Source organism: Sinohyriopsis cumingii, chromosome 17 (genome assembly GCF_028554795.1).
Source record: "Sinohyriopsis cumingii isolate HCF-2022 chromosome 17, ASM2855479v2, whole genome shotgun sequence".
NCBI classification, from domain to species: Eukaryota; Metazoa; Mollusca; class Bivalvia; order Unionida; family Unionidae; genus Sinohyriopsis; species Sinohyriopsis cumingii.
Genome location: NC_142977.1, coordinates 54,233,060 through 54,256,388, shown reverse-complemented (window position 1 = coordinate 54,256,388; position 23,329 = coordinate 54,233,060). Strand labels below are relative to the sequence as shown.

At 40.7% G+C, this 23,329-nt stretch overlaps 1 protein-coding gene across 4 annotated transcripts in view; it reads left to right on the top strand.

Moving 5' to 3' along the window:
- The window catches only part of LOC149778773 (nucleoside hydrolase-like), a 71,635-nt gene that overhangs the window by 43,828 nt on the left and 4,478 nt on the right, over positions 1–23,329 (top strand). For all 4 annotated transcript variants that reach the window (XM_089939529.1, XM_089939531.1, XM_089939528.1 and 1 more), the window contains exon 2: positions 21,001–21,187. In XM_089939529.1, coding sequence (XP_089795655.1) covers positions 21,001–21,187 — 187 coding nt within the window. The remainder of the gene's footprint in view (positions 1–21,000; positions 21,188–23,329) is intronic.

Below are 23,329 nucleotides of genomic sequence, written 5' to 3'. Positions count from 1 at the left end.
CTTAGACCCCATCGACAAGACATGGAGCCAAGAGGACATCGAACGTTACGGAGATTGTCATCGTCATGCCACGGTGATGGCTCACAATTTCTCCGGATACGATGGACAGTTTCTTCTCAGATACTATACGGAACAAGGCACCGAGCGTCCTAACGTCACTTTGAAAGGGGCCAAAATCATTTTCATGCAAGTGGGACAAGTGCAGTTTAAAGATTCGATGAGCTTTTTGGCCATGCCTTTGAGCCGAATGCCTAAAATATTTGGAATGACAGAAATGGCTAAAGGGTATTTTCCTCACTTTTTCAATACCGAAGCCAATCAACACGCCGTTCTACCCCATTTACCTGAGGCTCACTATTACGACCCTGACAACATGCGTACCGAACAACGAGACGCTTTCTACGCTTGGTACCAGTCTCACGCCTCGGACCCTTTCGACTTTCAGGAAGAAATGCTAAAGTATTGTCGTTCCGACGTGGACATTTTACGGCGTTGCTGTGGAAAATTTCGAGAACTGTTCATGGAACACGGAGGGGTCGATCCTTTGAAAGAAGCTTGCACCATTGCCAAAGCGTGTTCCTTAGTGTACCGCCAACGATTCATGCCTGAAAACACCGTGGCTGTCATCAGTCCTCAAACGACCAACTATGTCAAACGTCAATACTCGGTCAAAGCCCTACGCTGGTTACATTACTTGTGCGACAAGGAAGACAAGTGGATTCAGCATGCCCGCAACGGAGGGGGCGAAAAGACCATCGGAACGCATTCGGTCGATGGCTCGGACTTAGAAAACCCCAAGATCGTGTACGAATTTAACGGTTGCTTATTTCACGGATGTCCCGTCTGTTACCCTGACCGTGGCACTAAAAATCAGTCTTTACAACGAACCATGGAAGACTTGTACCAGCCACTTGTCAGCGACGCCTAAAGTTAGAACAGCAAGGATACCAAGTGGTGGAAATGTGGGAACACGAGTACGATCACCGTTTGAAAACCGATCCCGAGTTTAAACGCCTCGTGGAAAGTTACCAGTTCATGGACCCGCTGAACCCGAGGGATAGTTTGTACGGAGGAAGGACCAATGCCACCTGTTTGCTGTACCAAGCTGACGAAGAGGAAGGAGAAGAAATCAAATACTTGGACGTGTGTTCGCTGTATCCTTACGTGTGCAAATATTGTCGATTTCCTGCAGGGCACCCACAATTGTTCACCGAACACATCGACCTGAAAAACATTCGACAATACGAAGGTTTGATCAAGTGCAAAGTTTTGCCTCCCACGGACTTGTACCATCCCGTCTTACCTCACCATTGTCAAGGCAAACTGATGTTTCCTTTGTGCCGTACTTGTGCCGAAACGTGCAACCAAGATCAACCTTGTCAGCACACCCTTGACGGGAACGTGGGTCAGCGTAGAATTGTACAAAGCTTTGGACATGGGATACCAACTGTTAGAAGTGTACGACATTTGCCACTTTCCCAAGACACAACAATACCACAAGGGTGACCCCACGCAGAAAGGCATTTTCGCAGACTACGTGGATGCCTTTTTGAAACTGAAGCAAGAAGCCAGCGGCTATCCTTCCTGGTGTCACACTCCCGAAGACGAAAAGATATTCAAAGAGAAATACTGGGCACAAGAAGGCATCTCTTTAGACCACATCGAGAAAAACGAAGGCAGGCGATCGTTTGCCAAAGTGATGTTAAATTGCTTGTGAGGTAAAATGGCACAACGACCGTGTTTACCCAAGACGGAATATTTGACCGAACCTTCCCGCTACTTCCAGATGATTCACGACAAACCAAATACATGAAACACGTGGACGTCGTTTGCGAGAATTTGATCTTGGTCAATTACGAAGAAGATCTGGACTTTGTACAAGACGACCCCTTTGGAAATGTCATCATTGCGGCTTACGTGACAGCTCATGCTCGCTTAAAATTGTACGAAGCTTTAGAACTGTTAGAGGAACGTGTCCTGTACTTTGACATCCATCACCCGAGTCAACATCACCCTGACATCGAAGGAGACCGTTTAGGATCCTGGACAGACGAGCATCCCGACGACAAGATTCTAAGTTTCGTCAGTGGCGGTCCAAAAAATTACGGCTACGAATACCGGGACAAAAAAGGAGAAGTGCACACGACGTGCAAAGTGAAAGGATTGACTCTAAATTATCATACCAGTCGTGTGGTCAACTTTGGGGTATTGAAAGAAGCCTTGCAATCTGGAGAGGATAAACACTTTAAAGTGACCACTCACCAACCCATCAAGATTGTACGTTTACCCCCTCACCACATCGTCAGTCGATCCCTGGAAAAAGTCTATTAAATCGTGTACCAGAAGCGAGTGCGACTTCCCAATCATTTCACCTTACCGTATGGACACGTCGGTATTGGTCTGTATATAAAAAGGAACCCTAGGCAAGATCGATAGTTCATTGTGACTACCAAAACCAAGCGAACAAGATGAATACTTTCAGAGAAACGCAAAACAAGTTCAGAAAGGCACAATTCAAGTTTGGGGCTTCTGAAGTGGAATGCGATTGTTAGCCTTGCGATGGGAACGATGCTGTACGCTGTGACCTTAGTGATGCCGTAAAGCATCATGGGAACTTTGTTCTCACTGCCCCTATCATGGAAAGTGATGCTGTGCGTGTCAAACCTGAGGGATGCGAAAGCGATGCCGCTCCTCCTCTTAGATACTTTACTGGGTTTCGTTTTAAAGGTGGATGTCCACCTTCACGTCTACCCCCTACGGATGTCATCCAGCCCTGAGCAAACTCCTGTCCATGTCAACCAGCCCTCATCGAAACGAACCTGTGAAAGACGAATATTCGTTCCCTGTGCGTTTGTCGGAATACTGCAACTTTGAAAATCGTTTTCAATCGTTCAAAGGAAAATGGCCTAAGTATCTGGGAGGACCGACCCCCGAAGAATTAGCCAGAGCCGGATTTTTCTACTTGGGCGAAGGGGATAAAGTCAAGTGCTTCAGTTGCGGTGTGTCACTTCACCACTGGGAACCACAAGATTCGGCCTACGTTGAACATGCTCGATGGTCACCGAATTGTCATTACTTACCCTTAGTGGGGCCGAGACATTGAAGTAACTTACCATGTCGTTGACGAAGAAGAAACCAGATTGGTTAGGAGTCAAATGTTGGACATCACCGAGACCAGTATTTAAACTTCATTTCAAAAACGATATTGAATCATTACCTAAAGAGCTGCAAGAGAAGATTTACAAGGAAGTTTGGCAGGGGTTTGCCAGAGTGAAATCTCAATGGGTGACTGTAGAACTTTTGTGCCGAGAAATTCACAAGAGGAAAGTGAAAAAAATCAACCAGTGTGTTAGATTTCTCTGGGTCAAGTGTGCATTCGTCCTATTATATTACTCTAGACCGTTTACATCAAAAGAGTTCAGTGACATTCTTGGACGTTACCCTGAATGGCAGTGGTCAGAAATTACTCACTATGTGGATTACTTTTGCTCTAGGAGAAGATTGTGAATTGTACGGACTGACCTATTCATGGATACTTTACAAGAGAACATTCGTGCTTTGCCTGTGGAGTTGAGAGAACGCATTTACCGAGAGCTGGTCAAAATACAAGTCAAACGTAAAGAACAATTGCATCCGTTACGTCACCAGATCTTTAACCATTGGTACCTGAATGGTATAAGAGGACTGATTCGTCAGAAATTGTTTCAATGGTCAGACCTTGTTCATCACTTTCAGTTAGTGAATGAACTAAATGTTCGTAATTTTGGTTACTTCGAGATTCACCTAGAGCAACGTATTGAGGAAGACGAGTTAAAGGATTACCAACATATTTTACGTGGAATCTGCTTAGCGAAAGACGAAACATCTAGACAAACTCTGAAGTGTAGGTTACAGTATGCAAGATTTAGATTCCCTACTGGAGAACGAAGATATCTAGTTAGAAAGTACCTTTATTGCTTCCGAAATAAAGAGACTATAAAATCAGGAATCCATGCCACGGCTTATGTCACAAGTGATTGAACAGATTCCGTGGAAGGAACTCAATGACCATATTCAAACCGTGGATAATTACCATCAATTATTACAAGAACTGTATCCATTCAATTTGGGACGACGCATAGTGTGTGTCTTAGTGACTTGTTTTCTGGGATTTCGTTTACCAGCCGATTCCTTGTAGGCTCTTTACGATCAGTACTTACCACCCCAATGGCCTTAAATGGTCACGAAAGACTCCTTTTGCATAAAGCCTTGCGTTTTCATCTGGATACTTCTCAACCTCAACAGGAAAAAAAGATTCGTCAACTTTTAGCTAACGAAGACGTGTATGACGATGTGTGTGTAGCTTGTGACTTACACCCCCATTGGACAGATGTTCGTGACTGGAAAAAGGAGGGTTTTGAGGCTTGGACCCAAGAAGTGGCCCAGTATGCACAAGAGTTGTTCAAGGAAAAAAGTTACTTTTCATCCTGTGTTAGTGACAGTGCCAGAAGAACCCGTCACCGCGAACAACCACTCGCTTCAGGACAGGACTGTCATGGACATTCCTGAAAGGTCATTCCGGGAGGACACTTGTGTGACAATACCTCATGTGGAGACTGTAAGAACATTACACACTGTCCCTAGGACATCTTGGTTACCCAAAACATGTTGTACAGAGACTTGTTTATATTCCACTTTGATCGTTTTGATGTGTTTTTTTATTCCTGTACATAACTATTTGGCATTTAGGTATTTTTGTCTTTCGTGTTGTTCATATTTGAAACATTCAATAAACGTGTCCTGAAAAAAGTATATAAACTCTCGTCTTGTTTGTTTTCGTGTCACAAGTGACATTCCTAACACTATGGCTACCTCTGCTGTCTCTGCTCCCTCTTCCTCTGCTGTCAAAGTCATCGACGAACACTTAGATCGTGCCAGTTGGGAGGCTTTGTATCTTCGCCATCCCTTTAACATGCTCATTGATCGAACATAAACATCATTTGATCGATCGACCACCTCAACGCATCGTGTGGTGTTACAAAGAGTGGCAATCGGCGTACAGCCTCTTGCGAGAAAGTCAAGGCATTCCATCGTGTTTGTGGAAGGCATTCCTAAAGAAGACGACGGCATCGTCTCTGACTCCCGTCAAACCCATTTGGTCATTTTCGACGACATGTTAGGAGAAGGCGAAGAAGAAATTAAACTGTGGTTCACGCGCAAAGGGCATCACCGTAATGCCAGTGTCGTTTACATCACCCAAAATTTGTTTCAACAAAGTAAAGCCCATCGCACCATCAGTCTCAATGCACATTACGTGGTCTTGTTTAAAAGCCCTCGAGATAAATCGCAAGTGCAAGTCTTAGCCAAACAGTCAGGAACGCCTTGGCTGACTCAGGCGTACGACGATGCCACTCAAACTCCACACGCCTATTTACTCGTCGATTTGAAACCTACGACCCCCGATGATATGCGATTTCGTACCCACTTGTTTCACCACTGGTGCCAAGACGGAGGGCCTGTCCTGTACATGTCTCCGTCCTCGACTTAATTTCACTCAACAAAAAAAATCTATAAAAACCTCAGACACTTTTCGTCTGTCTCACACACAGTTTGAACATGACGTCCCTTCAGTCGCATCTTCCCGTCAAATTGATTCGTGCCTTGTATGGCATCAGTCGAGAAAAAAATCCACAAATACGGGCTCGTGTCTTAGAAGCTAGTCTCAAAGAAGTCTTACGATGGTTCACGGTGACGGCACGTCAATTACTACAAGGGATCATTCAGATTCCTCATCAAACCAAACGCTTTTTAGATCGAAACAAAGTCGCTTTGACCCAACTGGCCGATCCCCGCATCGACACTCAAACCAAAAAACAAATCATTTTGAAACCTGGAGGGAGCGGTACTCTAGGAGGGATCATCATTCGCTCTCTCTTAAGATGGGATCCTAATGCCCCCAAAGTTCCTCCCAAGAAAAAAGTCAAACGAAGCTCCAAGAAGAAAAAGAGCCACGGTGTCAAGACCAAGTCCCAAAGGAGACCCGTGTCTCCAAGAACTTCTCCCGTGGCGGGACCCTCCTCTTACCAGGCACCACCCCGGAAAAAGAAAAGAAGCCCCCAGAAAAAGAAACAGAGAAAAAGTCCCCAGAAAAAGAAAAGCCTACAGAAGAAAACTAGTCGCAATAGAGGCACTTCGGCCAGGACGCAACCTTACACTCGCAAACCACGACCTGCAAAGACGGTGACCGCATCTCCGGTAGCCTCAGGTTCATTCACTTCTCCGTTGATGACACCAAGAACTGAAGAGTACTTGGAGACGTTGATTACACCAAGAACTTCTCCGTTAATGACCCCAAGAACTTCTCCAATGGCAGGTCCCTCCAATTTAGCGGCAGTGGCCGCTGCTCACAAAGTACCTTCTCCCAAAATCAAAGTTCAAGAAAGATCGGGCATGTTACAAAGTTTACTGGATTTGTCCAAGCAAGAACTGGCTCGATTTAGTCCGTTACGTACCCCTGCACGATGTGTCAGGCCTGTCCTCAAGTTGATACGACGTAAAGACAACCAGTGGCGACGCGTTCCAGTATAAAAAAGGCCTGTGACTAAGTAGGGGTATCAGTGTTTTTGGTGCTGAACACTCAAAGATGCCACCCTCCAGTAAACATCCCTCTTCTAAACAACCCCAAGGAAAGAAAAGGAAAGGATGCTTCCTCGTTTAGTCAAACATGGGGACATGTTATCTGTCCTGTCCAAAGCTTCTCCATCCCTACGAAAAAAACTCATTCAAACGGCCTCCAAAGAGGTTATCGATACCGTGTGCGAATGTTGTTTGAACGTCTTGAAAGGTTCGATCCCTTTGTCCAAACACCAGAAACAATGCTTAGGCAAACATCGTCACGTTCTTCGCCAAATGGTTCAAAAGAAAATTCCCATTCGTCAAAAGAAGAAGATGTTGGTCCAACGTGGAGGCATTTTACCCCTCTTGTTAGGCCCATTGCTGAAAGGAGTCTTGGGAACCATGTTGGGAGGACTGGTGAGAGGAAGATAAAAAGGCCCTCTGAAGTCCCAAGATCTCAGAATCGACCCTTGACAACCCCATGGAAGGACGAAAACTAGCTTTAGTACCTTACAAACGATGGATGGAATACCATCGTTGGCAAGAACAACGCACCCCGCATTTACCTCCCAATGCCAATTTGAGCGAGATGTCCCAGTTAGAACACGAATTGCATTTCTTGATGGATCGCCAAGATTTGTCTGAAACAGAAAAATCGCAAAAGTACGGTCAACTCTTGCAACGACTGCAACTCTTTCACCAGAAAGCCTCAGACGAAACAGCTCTTCTCCCTCTGAAAGATTTTAAGACCTTGATGAAAAGTCCAGCACCATCACCAGTGCCACCACCACTACTACCAGTGACCAAGACAGAAAAAGGAGAAGAAGAAGAAGAAGGGTTTCAAACTCCACCAGAAAAAGTACACAAGTTAACAACACCACCTACCTCCAGAATTGGATGGATTAAAAAGATGATGACCACCCCTTCTTCATCACAAGAGAAAAAGAAGGTGAAGACAGAAGTGAAGACAGAAGTGAAACAAGAACCGATATCCCCTGTTCAGACATCCTCCTCTTCGACACCTATTGCCGGTCGCACACGCAAAGCATTGCAATCCAAAAAAGTACCCCAAGAGAAAAAGAGTAGCATTTTCCAAGAGTGGGTGCCTTATTAACATACAAACCAGCAAATGGAAAAAGTCTTAGCCAGCATTTACTACGATCCCTCCCATCCTGCAGGTTACGCAGGAGTTCAAAAATTGTATCGTGCTGCCAAAACTCGACTGAAAAGTCTCCGTTTACCTCAAGTGCAACGATGGTTACAAGAACAAGCTACTTACACTTTACACAAACCCATTCGACGCAAGTTTTGCAGAAGTCGCACCCGAGTGGAGGGTATCGATCATCAATGGCAATCCGATTTAGCCGATGTCTCTCATTTGGCCAGCTACAATCGCGGCTACAAATATTTGTTTTGTGTCATCGACGTCTTTTCCAAATTTGCCTGGGTCGTACCCTTGACTTCCAAATCTAGCAGCGAGTTAGTGCGAGCCCTGCAATGAGTGTTGAAACAAAGTGGTCGTCACCCTCTTCGATGGCAAACGGACAAAGGCACCGAATTTCTGAACCAAGCTTTCCAAAAAGAATTAAAGAAACGTGACATTCATTTTTTTACCACCGAGAATCCTGAAACCAAAGCAACCATCGTGGAACGTTTTCAACGCACTTTGAAAGAACGCATGTGGAAATATTTTACGCATACCACACTCTGAAGTACATCGACATCTTACCGCACCTGGTGCAAGCGTACAACCAATCTTACCATCGAAGCATTGGACGTGCCCCGCAAGAAGTGACTCCCGAGAACGAAGTGCTGGTGTTTGAGCGCCTGTTTGGTACGTCCCCGACGAGGTCTGTCCCCAAGAAAAGTGGAGTGTTGGCCGTAGGAGATTGGGTGCGCATTGGCAAAACCAAACGCACTTTCGACAAAGGTTACTTACCTAACTGGACTACCGAATTGTTTCGTGTCACTGGACGAGTGCATGGCCGTGATCCTGCCGTCTATAAATTGGAAGACATGAACGGAGAAGTGCTCAAAGGAACGTTTTATTTGCCCGAATTACAACGTGTCACCAAAAAAGAAGACGACGTGTACGACATCGAAAGCATTCTCGAACGCAGAACCCGTAAAGTGGGCAAACGACGTGTCAAAGAAGTGAAAGTACGTTGGAAAGGATATCCACCCAGGTTTGATTCTTGGATTGACGCTTCGCAAGTCATCGACTATAAAAGGAAGTGATCATCATGCCCTTTCACACAGACGCAGCTAGTACTGTTACCACTCCTTCACCCAGTTCTTCTCTGCAAGATTTACAAAAACAACCCTTGTGGGTGTGGTGTGGAGAACGTGTGCCTAAAACGCAAATCGTCTTTTGCTGCCAAATCTTCGTGGTGTATTGTGTCATCGGGACAGCCATTGCCAATTTGAGTTTGCAACAAGGAGACAAACAATTGTGGACCATTTTATTAAGCAGTTGCATCGGTTACCTGCTTCCCAATCCCTCCCTGAAATTCTCCTCGAACGGGAACAACGGGAACCTTGTGTCCAGTGCCAGTGTCAGTCACCACTCCAATAACAACCACAGTCAGAACCCCATTTTGGGCGGAGACACGCCTCTGACGTCCAGTAACCCCTCGGACAGCCACAGAACTCTGGAATTATGAGTCACCAAAACCAATTTTACTTAACCTTACCCAGTGACAGTTCCATGGAGGTGTGTCCCCACCACACGTTGTGCTCTTACACGGCCAAATTACCTCAGGCCATCCCATTAGATCACGAAGCCCATTGGGAAGTGGGTTTGGTGGAAATGATTCACCCAACACAAATCCAAAACATCACTGAAAAGCAAAACACTTTTGAGGTCGAAATCCTGAACCAACAATTGCAAAACACCATGAATGAAATCGGGTTTTCAGGCGACGTAAAACCAGCCAACAATCCACTCTTCAGTATCTACATCTTGAAAATTCCGTCAGGGTTTTATTTTAGTGGGCAACATTTGGTGGATACCATTGCTTCCAGGTTCGAATTAGCCTTTGGCAAAGCCCTGAACAGAATCAAAAAAAAGTGTCACCCTGGAGTACCATAAAGTGGCTCTTCGCTTACTGATGAAATTTCAGGATACCCAAACGTTGTCCATCAGTTTTAATCGTGACTTGTTTGATATTTTAGGTGGAGACACAAAAATGTCTCCAAATTTTAAACCGAAGATCAACAGCAATATGGAATTTTACAAGTTTTTTCGATTCCCTGTAGAACTGAACCAAGGACTGAATTTGATGTTTGTGTATTCCGATGTGGTGGAGTATAACGTGGTGGGACACACCTCCGTGCCGTTACTGCGTGTCATTCCTTTCAAAGTGGATAGTGCCACAACCAATGACCAGGAAGGTGGAAACACCTATCACGTCCACCGCGAATTTGTACATGCTCACTATTTGCCTGTCAGTAAGTCGTATTTGGACAGTGTCAACATTGCTATAAAAGGAGATCTGGGACAAAATATTTCATTCACCAACGGGAAAGTCACGATGAAACTCCATTTTAGAAAACGGTTCTCTCACGATTCGTAAGTCATGTATCCAGTGTATCGAGGGGTTGCTCGACAGCGAGGACACGGTTTAGGAGATATGCTAAAATCGGCCTTTCGTTCGGTGGCCCCAGTCTTGAAACCGATGGTGACTCGCGGATTGCACGCCTTGAAAGATGCCGCACTGACGCAAGGCAAAGAATTTCTCCAAAATGTCATCATCGACAAATAAAATCCCAAAGAAGCCTTCATGAGGGCAGGCAAAAATGTCTTGCTGCAAACGGGTAAAGACCTTTTGAGCCGACGAGAAACTCCTATAAATGCCCTGCACGCTACCGATTCAGGCATTCAGCAAGGACAAGGCAGAAAGAGACGACGAAGAAAACACCCTTTCACCAGACTTCACACGTCTAAAGCTAGAAAGACAAAGAAAAGAAGAACCGTTCGAGACTTAGACGTTTTCGATTATTGAGGCACAGAGAAAAAAATGATGCACCGAGAGTCTTGCGCCTGTTCCAAGTCAGAACTGGATCTGTTTGCCATGCCCCCCACCATGATGACCATGCAAGAATCCCAATGGGTGGAATTTCATCCCGTCTCCTCATTGACCGATTCCGCTCCCATCTAGTTTGAAATCAAAGGACAGCCCGAAGATTACATCGATCTGAATAGCAGTTACTTGTACCTGAAAGGCAGAGTTCTAGATAAGACAGGAGGTGATATAGACACTGAAGCAGTAGCTCCCGTCAACAATTTCATGCATTTCTTGTTTAGTGGAGTGGACTTGTACTTGAATAACAAACTAGTCAGTAGCAGCATGGATACTTACCCTTATCGTGCCTACCTGGAAAATCTCTTGACGTACGGAATAGACGCCAAAAACACTCATCTCAGTGCCTGTGTGGTATGGGAAGCTGACGATGCAGACCAGTTTGAAATATTGGAAACTGATACAAAGAAAGACCACAATAAGGGATTTGTAGAACGAAGAAACAAAATCAAAGATGGAAAGAGTTTAGAATTGATGGATCGTTTGCATTTGGACATGTGGTTGCAAGAAAAGTATTTGCTGAACGGGTTGGATGTCCGCCTGAGACTGAATCGTATCAGTACCGCTTTCCATTTAATGGCTGATAGTGACGGTTACAAAACCAAAATCCAAGAAGCCATACTCTACGTACGCCGTGTGGAAGTGTTACCTAAAGTGGGAAACGACATCAGTCAGACGTTGAGCAGAACGACCGCCAAGTATCCGATACGACGCGTGGAAGTGACAACCTTCACCGTTCCCAAGAGACAGCGATCCATGATCGAAGATCATCTGTTCCAAGGACAGTTACCCAAACGTTTGATCGTTGGTATCGTCGAGAATACAGCCTTCAACGGAGCTGACGATAAAAGTCCTTTCTACTTTCAACACTTTGGCGTGTCAAAGATCGAAGTCAGTCGTGATGGCAAAACCTTGTGTATCCGACCTTTCGAACCCGACTTTGACAAGAAGAATTACTTGAGGTCGTACTTGTCCTTGTACGAACCTACCGGACAGTTAGGAACCAACACCAGTCATGGCATATCGTACGAAGATTATGCAGGAGGCTATGCTTTGTGGGCTTTCGATTTCACTCCTGACCAAGGCAGCGACGAGGGACATTTCCACCCTATAAAATCCGGCCAGATTCGTGTAGAAATTCAGTTTGCAAAACGAGACCCTGATGAAACGGTGAACGTCATCCTATATGCAGAATTTGATAATACGATAGAAATCAACAGTTTGAGAGAAGTCATTCTAGATTATTAGAAACCATGGAAGACTGTTATCCCTCTTTACCTAGTGGAAAAACTTTGGACATGGAATGTAAGGAGACTGTGAAAGAAGAAGTTATCATAATGAAGTCAAGATGGCCAGAACAAGAAGCCCATTTAGTCTCCTGTTTTGCCAAACACTTGGTCGAAAAAATGACGGAATTGATCAAGAAAGATTGTCATGGATGTCAAAACGATCATCCCAGTCAAATTCAACACGATAAATGCCTGATGCTGAGTCAAGAAGAAAAATTGGACGAGTATCTGGACGAAGCTATGAGTCTCATCTCGGACGAAGTCGTGTTGCATCAGTGGTATAAAGACTTGCGTGAACATTCTTGTCCACCATTAACCACTCAAGAGATCCATCGTATCGAAGCTCTCCTGAATCAGAGTGGGGAGACGAAGCGAAGAAACGGTTATTTGTCAGACATTTTCAAGCAAAAAGTCAGGATCGAATTGATGACTTATTATTACCTGTGAAGAAGAAAAAAACCCACACAAAACATGGATACCTGGGAACTTTATTACCTTTTGAACCACAGTTCGTACATGGCTTCTTGGAATCCTGTCGTCTGTGCTAAAGATGAACTCCCTCATCGCAAACCTCAAGACCATCTAGCTTATGTGATCAACACGGACGACAGTCATCTCCCAGGAACCCAATGGGTAGCCGTCTACTTTCCTCAAGAAGGATGTGTGGAATATTTCGATTCCTATGGATTTCCTCCTTTGGAAGACGATATCATTGACTTTATGAGAAGAAATGCTCAGACCACCCGATTCAATAATGAGAAATTACAAGGCACAGATTCCTTGGTGTGTGGACCATATTGTGTGTATTTTCTGCATCATCGCAGCCTGGACTATTCCTTAGAACATTTAGTGACTCATTTTGATCCTCGTTCTTCTTCTAGAAACGATGTGAAAGTAAATCAATGGTTTTGTGACCATTATGCTTATCTTTTGTCTCAAGCTAGGAAACGTAGTGTCCATCAATGGCCTAATGACTTCCAACAGTGGAAATCACAATTTCATTCACAATGTTGTCAGCCCTGTCCAAAATAAGGTGTTAGTTAAAAAATGTTTGTGATTTGAAAAATATGCTTGATGTTATATTGTTGGATTATTGTTAAAAAATGTTAGAGTTGTTTGTTAGTGTTAAGTAATTTTGAATAAAAAATGTTGTGTTTTGAAGAAAAAATGCCTTTGTCTTTTGTTTGGCTATAGGATTCTTGATTCATGCTCTTTGACTTCTCTCTATCCCTCTCATGACACTCATTGAACGGTCCGACTCAAAAACCGTGTGGGGATGTTTTCCTTTACGTCCGCGCTTTGACTTTAAAGCCGGGGGTAGCCTCCAGTCTAACCATCCATTGTGGACTCATCCTCCTACGAAGATGTGCTCCAGACTAGCTAAGCTAAACGAAGCCTACGTGAATTTGCATAGGGTCAGACACAGTCTGATACCGAAGCCAGAAGAGATAGAGAATGTGAGAATGTTAAAAGTCACTGAAGACCTGATAGAAGAGCTTTTTAGAAAAGAAATGAACAGGGAGAAAGAAGAATGGACAGAGAAGTACAGACTTCAGAAACAACAGAGAGAGCAGCAACAGCAACAACAGCAGCAGCAACCTGACAGAGGCTTTGTCGATTGTCGTATCGACACCAAAGAGTTCTTCTTCTCTTTCCGAAGAAGCAGACCTATCGTCAGAAAGTCTATCGTCAGAGGACGTGGCATTCTTAGAAACTAAAAGATTGCCATAGCAAAAAAAAAAAAAAACAGCCCTTTTCAGGGCTACCCAATACTCTAGAAAAGAAATAACAATCGATTTGCCAATGTGTGTATTTAGAGTAGTGTGAATATTAACACTTACTCTTTTGTGGTGTGAGTATATGTGTTTGTGATTGTAAGAGATCAAGTACGTTTGTGTGGATAATGATAATGTTTTTTTTGCCGTTTGACGTGCGTGGAGAGTAGATTTGGGATTTGATTGCTTTGCGTATGTGGATAGTATATAATTTTTTTTTAAAATGAAAATTTTTAAATTAGTAATGGGTAGTATAAAAAGTGAGTGAGTGTTTCTTTTAGGTCTGCGCGTTGTTTGGTCATGATCTAGGTAATATAACTTTTGTTTTGGGGGATGTTTTCATTCACGTCCGCGCTTTAACTATAAATTGAAAATCGTTTGGCAGTCTAGCTACCCTGTTCATTCGTTAACAAGACAATGAATACCAGAATAAGCAAACTTCTTGAACTCCAGATACATCTGGAATATGCCAGGCGCCTGTTAAATGAACTGGCAGCGGAGGCCATAGTAGAAGGAGGAAGAATAAAGAAGGAGGAGGAGGAGAGAAGACAGAGGGAAGAGGAGGGAAAGAAAATAGGAGAGAGGATGGCTTTCAAGATACCAGAGACAGAGGATTGGGGTGCTGAAGCCAATCATCCTCCCTCTGTGCTCTCAAGAAAAAAGTAAAAGGAGACTGGGGAAGAAGATGTGTGTGTGGTGGCAGGCCTAGAAGGTGCCATCATTAACCAGGTGTCACTGGAGTTCAAAAAACAAACAGCCCTTTTTAGGGCTACCCCAATCTCTAGAAAAGAAATAGTAATCGATTTGCCAATGTGTGTATGTAGAGTAGTGTGAATATAAACCTGACTCTTTTTTTCCTAGTGTATGAGTTTATGTATATGATTGTGTGTTCATAAGCGCTAGCATAGGTTAGTGTGGATAGTAGATTATTGAGATTTGATTTTAATGCTTTGCGTGTGTGAATAGTAGATTTGGGGTTTGTTTATTGCTCGTTGACGTATGTGGATAGTAGATAATATGAAATAAGAAAAGTAGGGATGTTTTCCTTCACGTCCGCGCGTTTTAAGTAATGATCTAGGTAATATTAATTTTGTGTCTTAGGGGGATGTTTTCCTTCACGTCCGAGCTTTTCGTATAAGAACCCACAGTGTTCGTCGTTCGCACCATTCTACGGAATAGCGGAAAGAAAATGGTAGCTGTGGAGAGACTAGAAAAAGAATGGAAGATAGTAGAGTACCTGGATTACGCTAAATGCCTAAACGTAACAAAAGAAGTGGTAGCAGGAATGATAGAAGAGGAGGAAAAGAGATTGAGAGGTATGATGAATCCTGCCTATGTCAGAGTGGGAAGCCTAAAGGAAGTACTTGACAATGCAAGCAAAGTCAGGTGCTTTCTTGAAAATATGTCGCATGGGACCGAGTGCTCTTTTGTGGAGAGAGGTCTGGGCCACCCACATGGGACCGAGTGCTCTTTTGTGGAGAGAGGTCTGGGCCACCCACATCTCTCGAAAAGAGATAGACTTTCCATTGCCTACCCCATTTTTTATATATTTTTTTTTGTTTTAAAAAAAAATAGAGACCCCCCCCGTTTCAATTTTCACCTGTTCCCTTTCCATAGACCCATCAGGTCCCGACCCTGTTCCATTTCCCCTTGTCCCTAGATAGACCCACACTCTATTCCCATGTTAAATTCCCCTTGTCCCATGAATGGATATTTTTTTTCTCCCATGTTAAATTGCATAGTCCCCAGAGTGGATATTTTTTTCTCCTATGTTAAATTTTACATAGTCCCCAGAGTGGATATACCCTTTTAACATGGAAGTCCCCTAGTCCCTAGGGTGTCCCACTTAACTACTAATAAAGGAAGTATCGCAAATCATTGCAGAAATAGTTGTAAAATCTCGTTTACCTTTCTTATCCAATATTTTCGTTTAGATCGTCCGTCATTTTAGTTCCAATAATGAATACTTCCGTCCACAGCCTCGTTTGTTTGTGTGCCATATAAGGACATTGAGGCCTTATTTGGAAACCTAAACATATCGTAGTAAAAATATGGCGCGGTTTGAGTCTGAAATTCTGCGCATTAAAAGTAAATACGGTTTATCGGTAACTTTGTAATTCCACCAAGAAGCCATTATTCGCCACTTTATTTATAAAACAGATGCATTTGTTCTGTTACCCACTGGATTTGGAAAGTCATTTGACTTTGCCTTCTCTGAATCAAAACTGGTTTTCGCAATTAATGCAAGTATCCATTCTCCGTCTTCGCGCGTTATGTCATGCAATAATCAATAACACAGCGTAGAATATCCAAATATGGTCTGGCAAGCCTTATTTAGAAAAGGGGTCACTGCGAGAGTCTCGCGTTATCTGTAATGGCGGACACGGTGAGGTTTGTGTAGGATACACGGTACCAATGATATGGAAAATTGGGAAACAGCCTGTAAATGGGTGAACATAAAATATATATGAATTTGGCTGACCAGGACTGGTTAATAATTTAAGTTATGTTTTAGGAAAAATGAAACTTTTGAGAGCTTATCCTAACTGCAAGTGAGAAAAGAAAAAACAGAGACATTATTTAATTGGTAGAATTTCAGTCCTTTAACAGTCTTGAGTTTGCCACATTCATTACTAAAATTAGCACCTGACTCTTTAGTGCGGAATTGAAAGCACATGTTTCAAACACGTGCATGTCCAGAAATTGCCACGGATCATATCCTTTCCTCAACACAGAAGCTGACGTCCAGGTTTCATCTGTACTGATAAATATAGGTTTGATCATAAGCACTAAAATTTTTTAAGTAATTGAATTTTTAATATGGTGTCTGCATATGTTTTACTATGGGAACTGAATTAGTACCTGTAACCATGCCAATTTATTTTATCGTGAAAGGGCTTAATAAATTCAAAATAAGCCAAACTTCTTTCACATCATGATTACACATGTGTAGTAGAATTCTACAATATTTCTTTTTCTGATTTTTGTGTGCTCCATAATGGGATCAGTTCGTATCCTTAACCACAGGGGCTTGTATCGTTGCTTACAATTTACCTGACATACATGTACTATATAATAGTAATAATATGATAGATCGGGTCCTATGTCAGAACGGGTCATGGGGGTAATCTAAGGTATTTTTGTCACTTCGTATGACTTTTTCCCTTCAGATTATTGGTGTTTTTTAATGTTTTTGTTAATAAAATTTAGCTCGTGTCTGTGGTCATACATGTACTATATAATAATTATAAGGGAGGACACTTGTCTCCTTGCTCGCGCGAGAAATTTAAGAATAAACATAAGACCCGATCTATCATCATACAATATAAGAGATTTTTGTCACTCTGTATGATTATTTTCCTTCAGATTATTGTGTCCCCCCCCCCAACATCAAGCTCGCGTCGAGCACCTGTGTGTATGACAGGTCAATTGTTAGCGACGAAACGAGCCCCTATGGCCTCACCTACAACAAATCAAGTTGAGGCAAATCAAGTCGTAGCTAATCTCAACTGTACAGACGGCAGAAGTGCTTCATCCCTGGATCATATTATGGGTGGATGAGTGGGGACGTTACAAACATCAGGATTTGCTATTAGTTTTGCTTAACTGCTACGTTATGTGTTTTGTGAATGCATTTCTTTTATCAGATGCTTCGTCGTCTCTTACTTGCATATATTTTCATTTTAACATTTCCCGGAACCTCCAGTTATATAGAAAGCCTTACGGAGTGATATTCGCATGACTTTTGCGTAAGAATACGGACAAGCATGTTGGCCTACATGTATAGTATTGTTTACTTAAAATATTTATGCACAGAATTTGCTTTCGAAACCGCTGTCAAATTATAATGGAAATATGTATATATAAAAAAGTACAAATACCATAGAAACGATATATTATATATAGATGTGGATTATGAAAATAAAGTGGTTTTGAAAATAATTGATTATATAATAACAACAATGCTTTCCTGTGACAAGGTGATAAAAATTATTAAATAATGGATGCTATTACAAACTTTTTCATCTAAACGACTTTTTAAATAAAAAAAGGGTGAAGCTTCGATACGGTGGGGGAGATGGGGGAGGATTTTCGGTATTACCGCCCGTTAGGAGCGAGTAATGCAAAAGCGAGCTGGAGCCCAGCCACCATCTCTCACCTCATAGTATCAAAATATGAAACAGAAATACAGAAATGTATAAAAAAAATTCTTTTTTTTCTTCTCCAATATATAATACAGATTAAGGGCAACAGGGAACCACCATATGGGTGAAGTAAGTTGCACAGACGTTGCAGGGCTATGTCACAAGGCGCTACGCGAAGTGAATAGGCCTGCGAAAGAGCAACAGAAAAACCCATATGGTGGAATTGAACAAAGAGAACAAAAAAAAAAAAAAAAAAAAAAAAAAGAACATGGGGTTAAAGCTTACAATAAATAAGAACCTACCCAAACTTACCTGTAGGACTAACACTGTTTTATTTAACATAAAAAATAGATAAGATAAATAAATATACTTTTGGAAATCTTATTATCTTTCATAAATAAAGGAGAAGGCTAAATTCTGCAAAAGGAGAAACATTAACAAATAAAGAAAAATGTGGATCCTTACTCAGATATAGCCTCTCAGTCTGAAATACTTAAGCTATAGCGAGAAAACAACACATAATGATCACTCATCTAAAACAATAAGTTTCTTTTTAAAACTATATATTGCACCGTTTTCTCGGCAAAATTACAACTTTCTTTGCTATTTAAAACAAACTATTTATAATCTAAGCAAACGTCAGTAATTTGGAAAAAATGTCCATATAACTAAAACTATAGTTATATGATAAGACAACTTGGGATTAATTTGATAATATCCGCTGTCTCAGCATAGAAATATTAGTAAACACACAATATAGCAAACACATAACATACACGAGACTAAGGAGATCTCTAGCAAAGGTCGCCAAACAAACAAGGGAAGGAATTCCGACAGTGGGGACTAAAACCTAGAGTCAGATGAACAACCCTATAGATCACACTAGGGTTATAAATACCCCATCAAAAATTCTAAATTTGAAAATTTTGCATCAAAATTCAATAATGAAATACACAAACATACATACCTTTGGGGGATACACAAGCATATAACAACACTTAATTTCTTTTTGAAAATTAGGGCAGGGGCAACTGTCTGGTGCTCCCCCAATCAAATTATAATAGTCAATGTAATAATGTGACTAGCTTTACTTTAATGGTATATATGAACACATTCATGTAGCGTTATTTTATTCGATAACATTTTTTTGTATGTTTATAAATTTCTTATTGCCCCCACCGATGGTCTTAATTTTGAGTCACAACAAAAAATTAATTATAGGCCTACATGTATAGCCATATATAGTTATTTTAAACAATATAAAGGTAGAAAAATACTTACTTTGACTCGTTTTTCATCCAAGTTTATGTGCAAACTTGTTCCCTAAAATGCTTTGAAATTTGCATTCATTCTGTAAATACTGAATCTTTCATGATGTAAATCACCACCTTTGCCGACTCTAAGGTAAATATCATTTGCAAGACGAATAATAAAATGATAGTGTTTCCATTTGTTCATTTTAGGTATATGTTCTTTATAAACGTGTACATCCTCTCATTTCACAGACAACTGTATGCAGTGTAATGTATTATTCCCGCGCGGGTTTAAAAATAGATACAAAAGGTCTAGAGAGTACAATACCAATATTTTGTTTCTTTCATGTATTCTCCAATGCCATCACTTCTGAAACATATTTCACATTTTTCAAAAGTTCATTGAAAGTGCTGAACCAATAGTGTTTTCTTTCTTATTAATGTCAATATTATATCTTTACAGATGAATAAGTTTATAAGAAGATTATAGTTTGACTGTATGTTACCTCAAAGGGTGTGAAAGACAATTTCTTTATTTTTTCTTCTAAAGATAAAAACACAGTAGTGTGTGTGTGTGTGTGTGTGTGTGTGTGTTATATTGCCATGAAAATATAAGGATAAAAGTACATAAATACATAAAGAACATTTTTTTATTTCCAGTGACGGTAACAAACCTATGTATTCAGCGAAGAAGCGAACATACAGGCCCCTAGTAACACCTCCTTTACAGTCATATTCAATAATATCAAACAATCTTTAAACAATTCAATAATATTGAACATCAGGGGCCACGAGTGATCTAAAGCGCTATCCGTTACGGATCACTGCCATCTCATTTCTGTCTGCGTGGGTTCAAGTCTTGGATTCAGCTAATGTCGGTATGTGAGAAAGCTTGCCAGTAGCTTCTCGTGGGTCAGTGGTTCTTTTCGGGGTTCTCCCGGGTTCTTCCTACACCATTAATACTGGCCGCCATGTATAGCCTATCGTGTGCTGAAAAATGGTGTTAAACCTTACAACAACAACAACAATGTTGAACATCATTCACTAATATTAAACAATTTTTTATTGAGGAACAGTTTTTGTATTTTATGATCAAGTGCCTTTTTGTCAACATATTTTAGAAACAGTTTTCAGTTGACGTATAAGTTCGATATTCCATTTTTGTTTACGATGGACCATTATGGAATAGTTTTAGAAACTAAACTTTATATATAGAGCTTTACAACCCCTAAAATAATAAAAATGCATATTGCAAATTTGAAACCGAGTGAATAGCTCATGGTAAAGCAGTATCTATGAGAAGTAAATGGAAAAGATAACTACTTTTCATGTCTTTTTTATAGAGTTTCGACAACATTTATCCATGGCAACGGACACTTGAACACAAAACTGATGTCAGAAATAAATGTTAACCACCTCATATGTACAGTATACATAAGGACATTTGGAAAGGGGGCAGAAAATGGCCCTTACTCAATATACAATGTAGTCCCTTCTCACAAACGGTATAGCAAAATTATCATTATTCATATTTTCGTACTGAATAATTAATTAAGTAGATCACGCATATAAGAACTCAAATAAAGTTGTTTCTTCATTGCCTGTTTGCACTACTGTGCCAATCCCCACCACCAATAAATTGACAGAACATCTTTTCAACAAAATGTATTGGAACCAGAATATGGCACTGTATCATAACACTCCGAGACATCACCTTTGAGATTGACCGAGACCTATAAAGTGTGCTAAAATAGGATCATACATAGCATGTATATTAGATATTAATGCCATTCTGCATGGGTATGAAGTATTTTAACAATATATGACCATCTTTAAAAGATCCTGTACAATTTTTCTTTCAGAATGACTTCCAAGAGACATTTTGTCATTGACACTGATCCGGGAACTGATGACGCTCAGGCTATTCTTATGGCTTTATCATACCCGGATGTGGAGGTAAAAGCCATCACAACTGTAGTTGGAAACACCTCAGCGCTTCAAGCTGCTCGGAATGGGTTGCGAATCCTGCAAGTGGCTGGTCGGCTTGATGTAATTTTACATACTTTTTATTCTTCCAAAAACTATTTTGGCTTTAGGTTTTAAATGCTATTATAACCAATATCATACATTAGCATTTAAATTCTCACATTATTAGTAGATGGAACAAATTACTCTTTAAATGTGCCATTTAATTTCCTTGTTAACACTGCATGGCACAATTATTTGTTTTAAATGTATCTGTATACTTACATGTATGATATATATGTTCTTTTATGTTTACAATGTTTTTACTTTATAATAATATTTTAATTTAGAGGTATGGACCTTGTAGTCTGAAATAAAGAATTCTTATTCTTATTATTCTTATTAGCAGAATTAGTAAATTTCAGCTCTACCGGTACAACCCGTGTTTATGTTTATATTCTGTATTCAGTTCATGATTTAGAACCCAGTGTAGCCCGGAACACTGTATTATCGGGGTACATAATGTTGTTATCGGTATATATTAAAACCGTTTTGTTGTTACTGCATGGTTACATTTTGTGAAGTTTCTGTGACTTTCCCTCTATCTATTCCTATAAAACTTCTCTGTCAATCGAAGCTCGTAAATGAACAAAAATCAAATATAATTGATGACCCAGATTCAGTTACCATGGATGAACAACTCTATATTATTGTGGTATTTAAATAACGTGGGTATGGTAGCACGCACGTATTATAATAAACGTAAATTTGAACTTACCTATAAGAATGAATGTCCACACTTGCATTGGCTGAATATTCCACATAAATAAAAGGATCCAGTGATTAAATGGAATACACAAATGTAATTAAACTTGAAATCCACGAATAAAAATGCAATAAATTGTTTAAAAAAATTAAATATCTATTAATTTTAAATGCAGTGTGGGCAAGAAAATGAACTATGTCACCTAACAACTGATGTGGCACAACAAAATGAAAGGTGTGTCCAATGTTGGCAATTGTCACACTGTGCCCATTTAACAATCACAAGATTAACACAACCCCTAAGTGCAGGTGGCTGATGCTTGTGACATGCACAACAATTTGAAGATTCATCCTCTGATACAGATAAGCTGTCGTGACTGTCCTCAGACATGTTTTCATCATCATCATCTACATAATATGCAGAAGGACAGCGTGAGGAGAAAAAGGGATTGTAATTTTTTCCTCCACAAGACACTGCATAGTCTGCTGCAAGGTACTGCACATTTGCCTTTGTATATCCGATATCAGCCATATACTTGAGATGATCTACCAGTTGATGCTCTTCATTATCACTGAAGATTCTCTCTGGACCTGTCTTGGCATCAAGGGATACATGTCCTCTAGTCCTGTCTCTCAAGACTGACTCTGGAACACTAAACTGCCTAGCTGCATGATAAACAGACATGCCTGCAAGAGTTGCATTAAAAGCTCTATGTAAATTTGTATAATTATACTGTCTCCTTGCTTTCTTCATACGTTGATTATGAAAGACAGAAATAACATAAGTTTGTGATGATAATGTATATATATATATATATATATATATATATATATATATATATGTGTGTGTGTGTGTGTGTGTGTGTGTGTGTGTGTGTGTGTATACTTTGGAGCTACGCCATCGTCTCCCGTAGACGGACGGATGCCAAAAATAAATAAATAAATATATATATATATATATATATATATATATATATATATATATATATATATATATATATTAAGGTATGAATACTAAGGAATGTTTTGTTATTATTATTATTATTATTTAAAAATAAATGGAAACAGTTAAGTATTAATAATTTCATATTTATATGTGATGCGCATGATCATTGTTTAAGTTTTGTCCGTTTTGGTCCTTATTGGCTACCAAAGAATCAAATTCCAATCGCGCCTTGATATGGCTTGTACGTCACCACCGGTATATAACCTATAATTATTAAAGTGCAGACGACACATTTAGCATATTTAGTACTCAAGGCCGATGTAGATATTAAAATTTCGATAGTACTTTTTTATATAGTGATCCATGAAATTGCATGCACCTTAACAGATGGTGCGTTTCCGGGTTTTTCAAAGTATACTTACCAAAAATGTTGACATTTTGATGAAATTGTGTTCTAACTGATCTGCGTAACCTATTTTCTGCAACTTTACCAAGGTAAACAGCCGCTAGGCGTC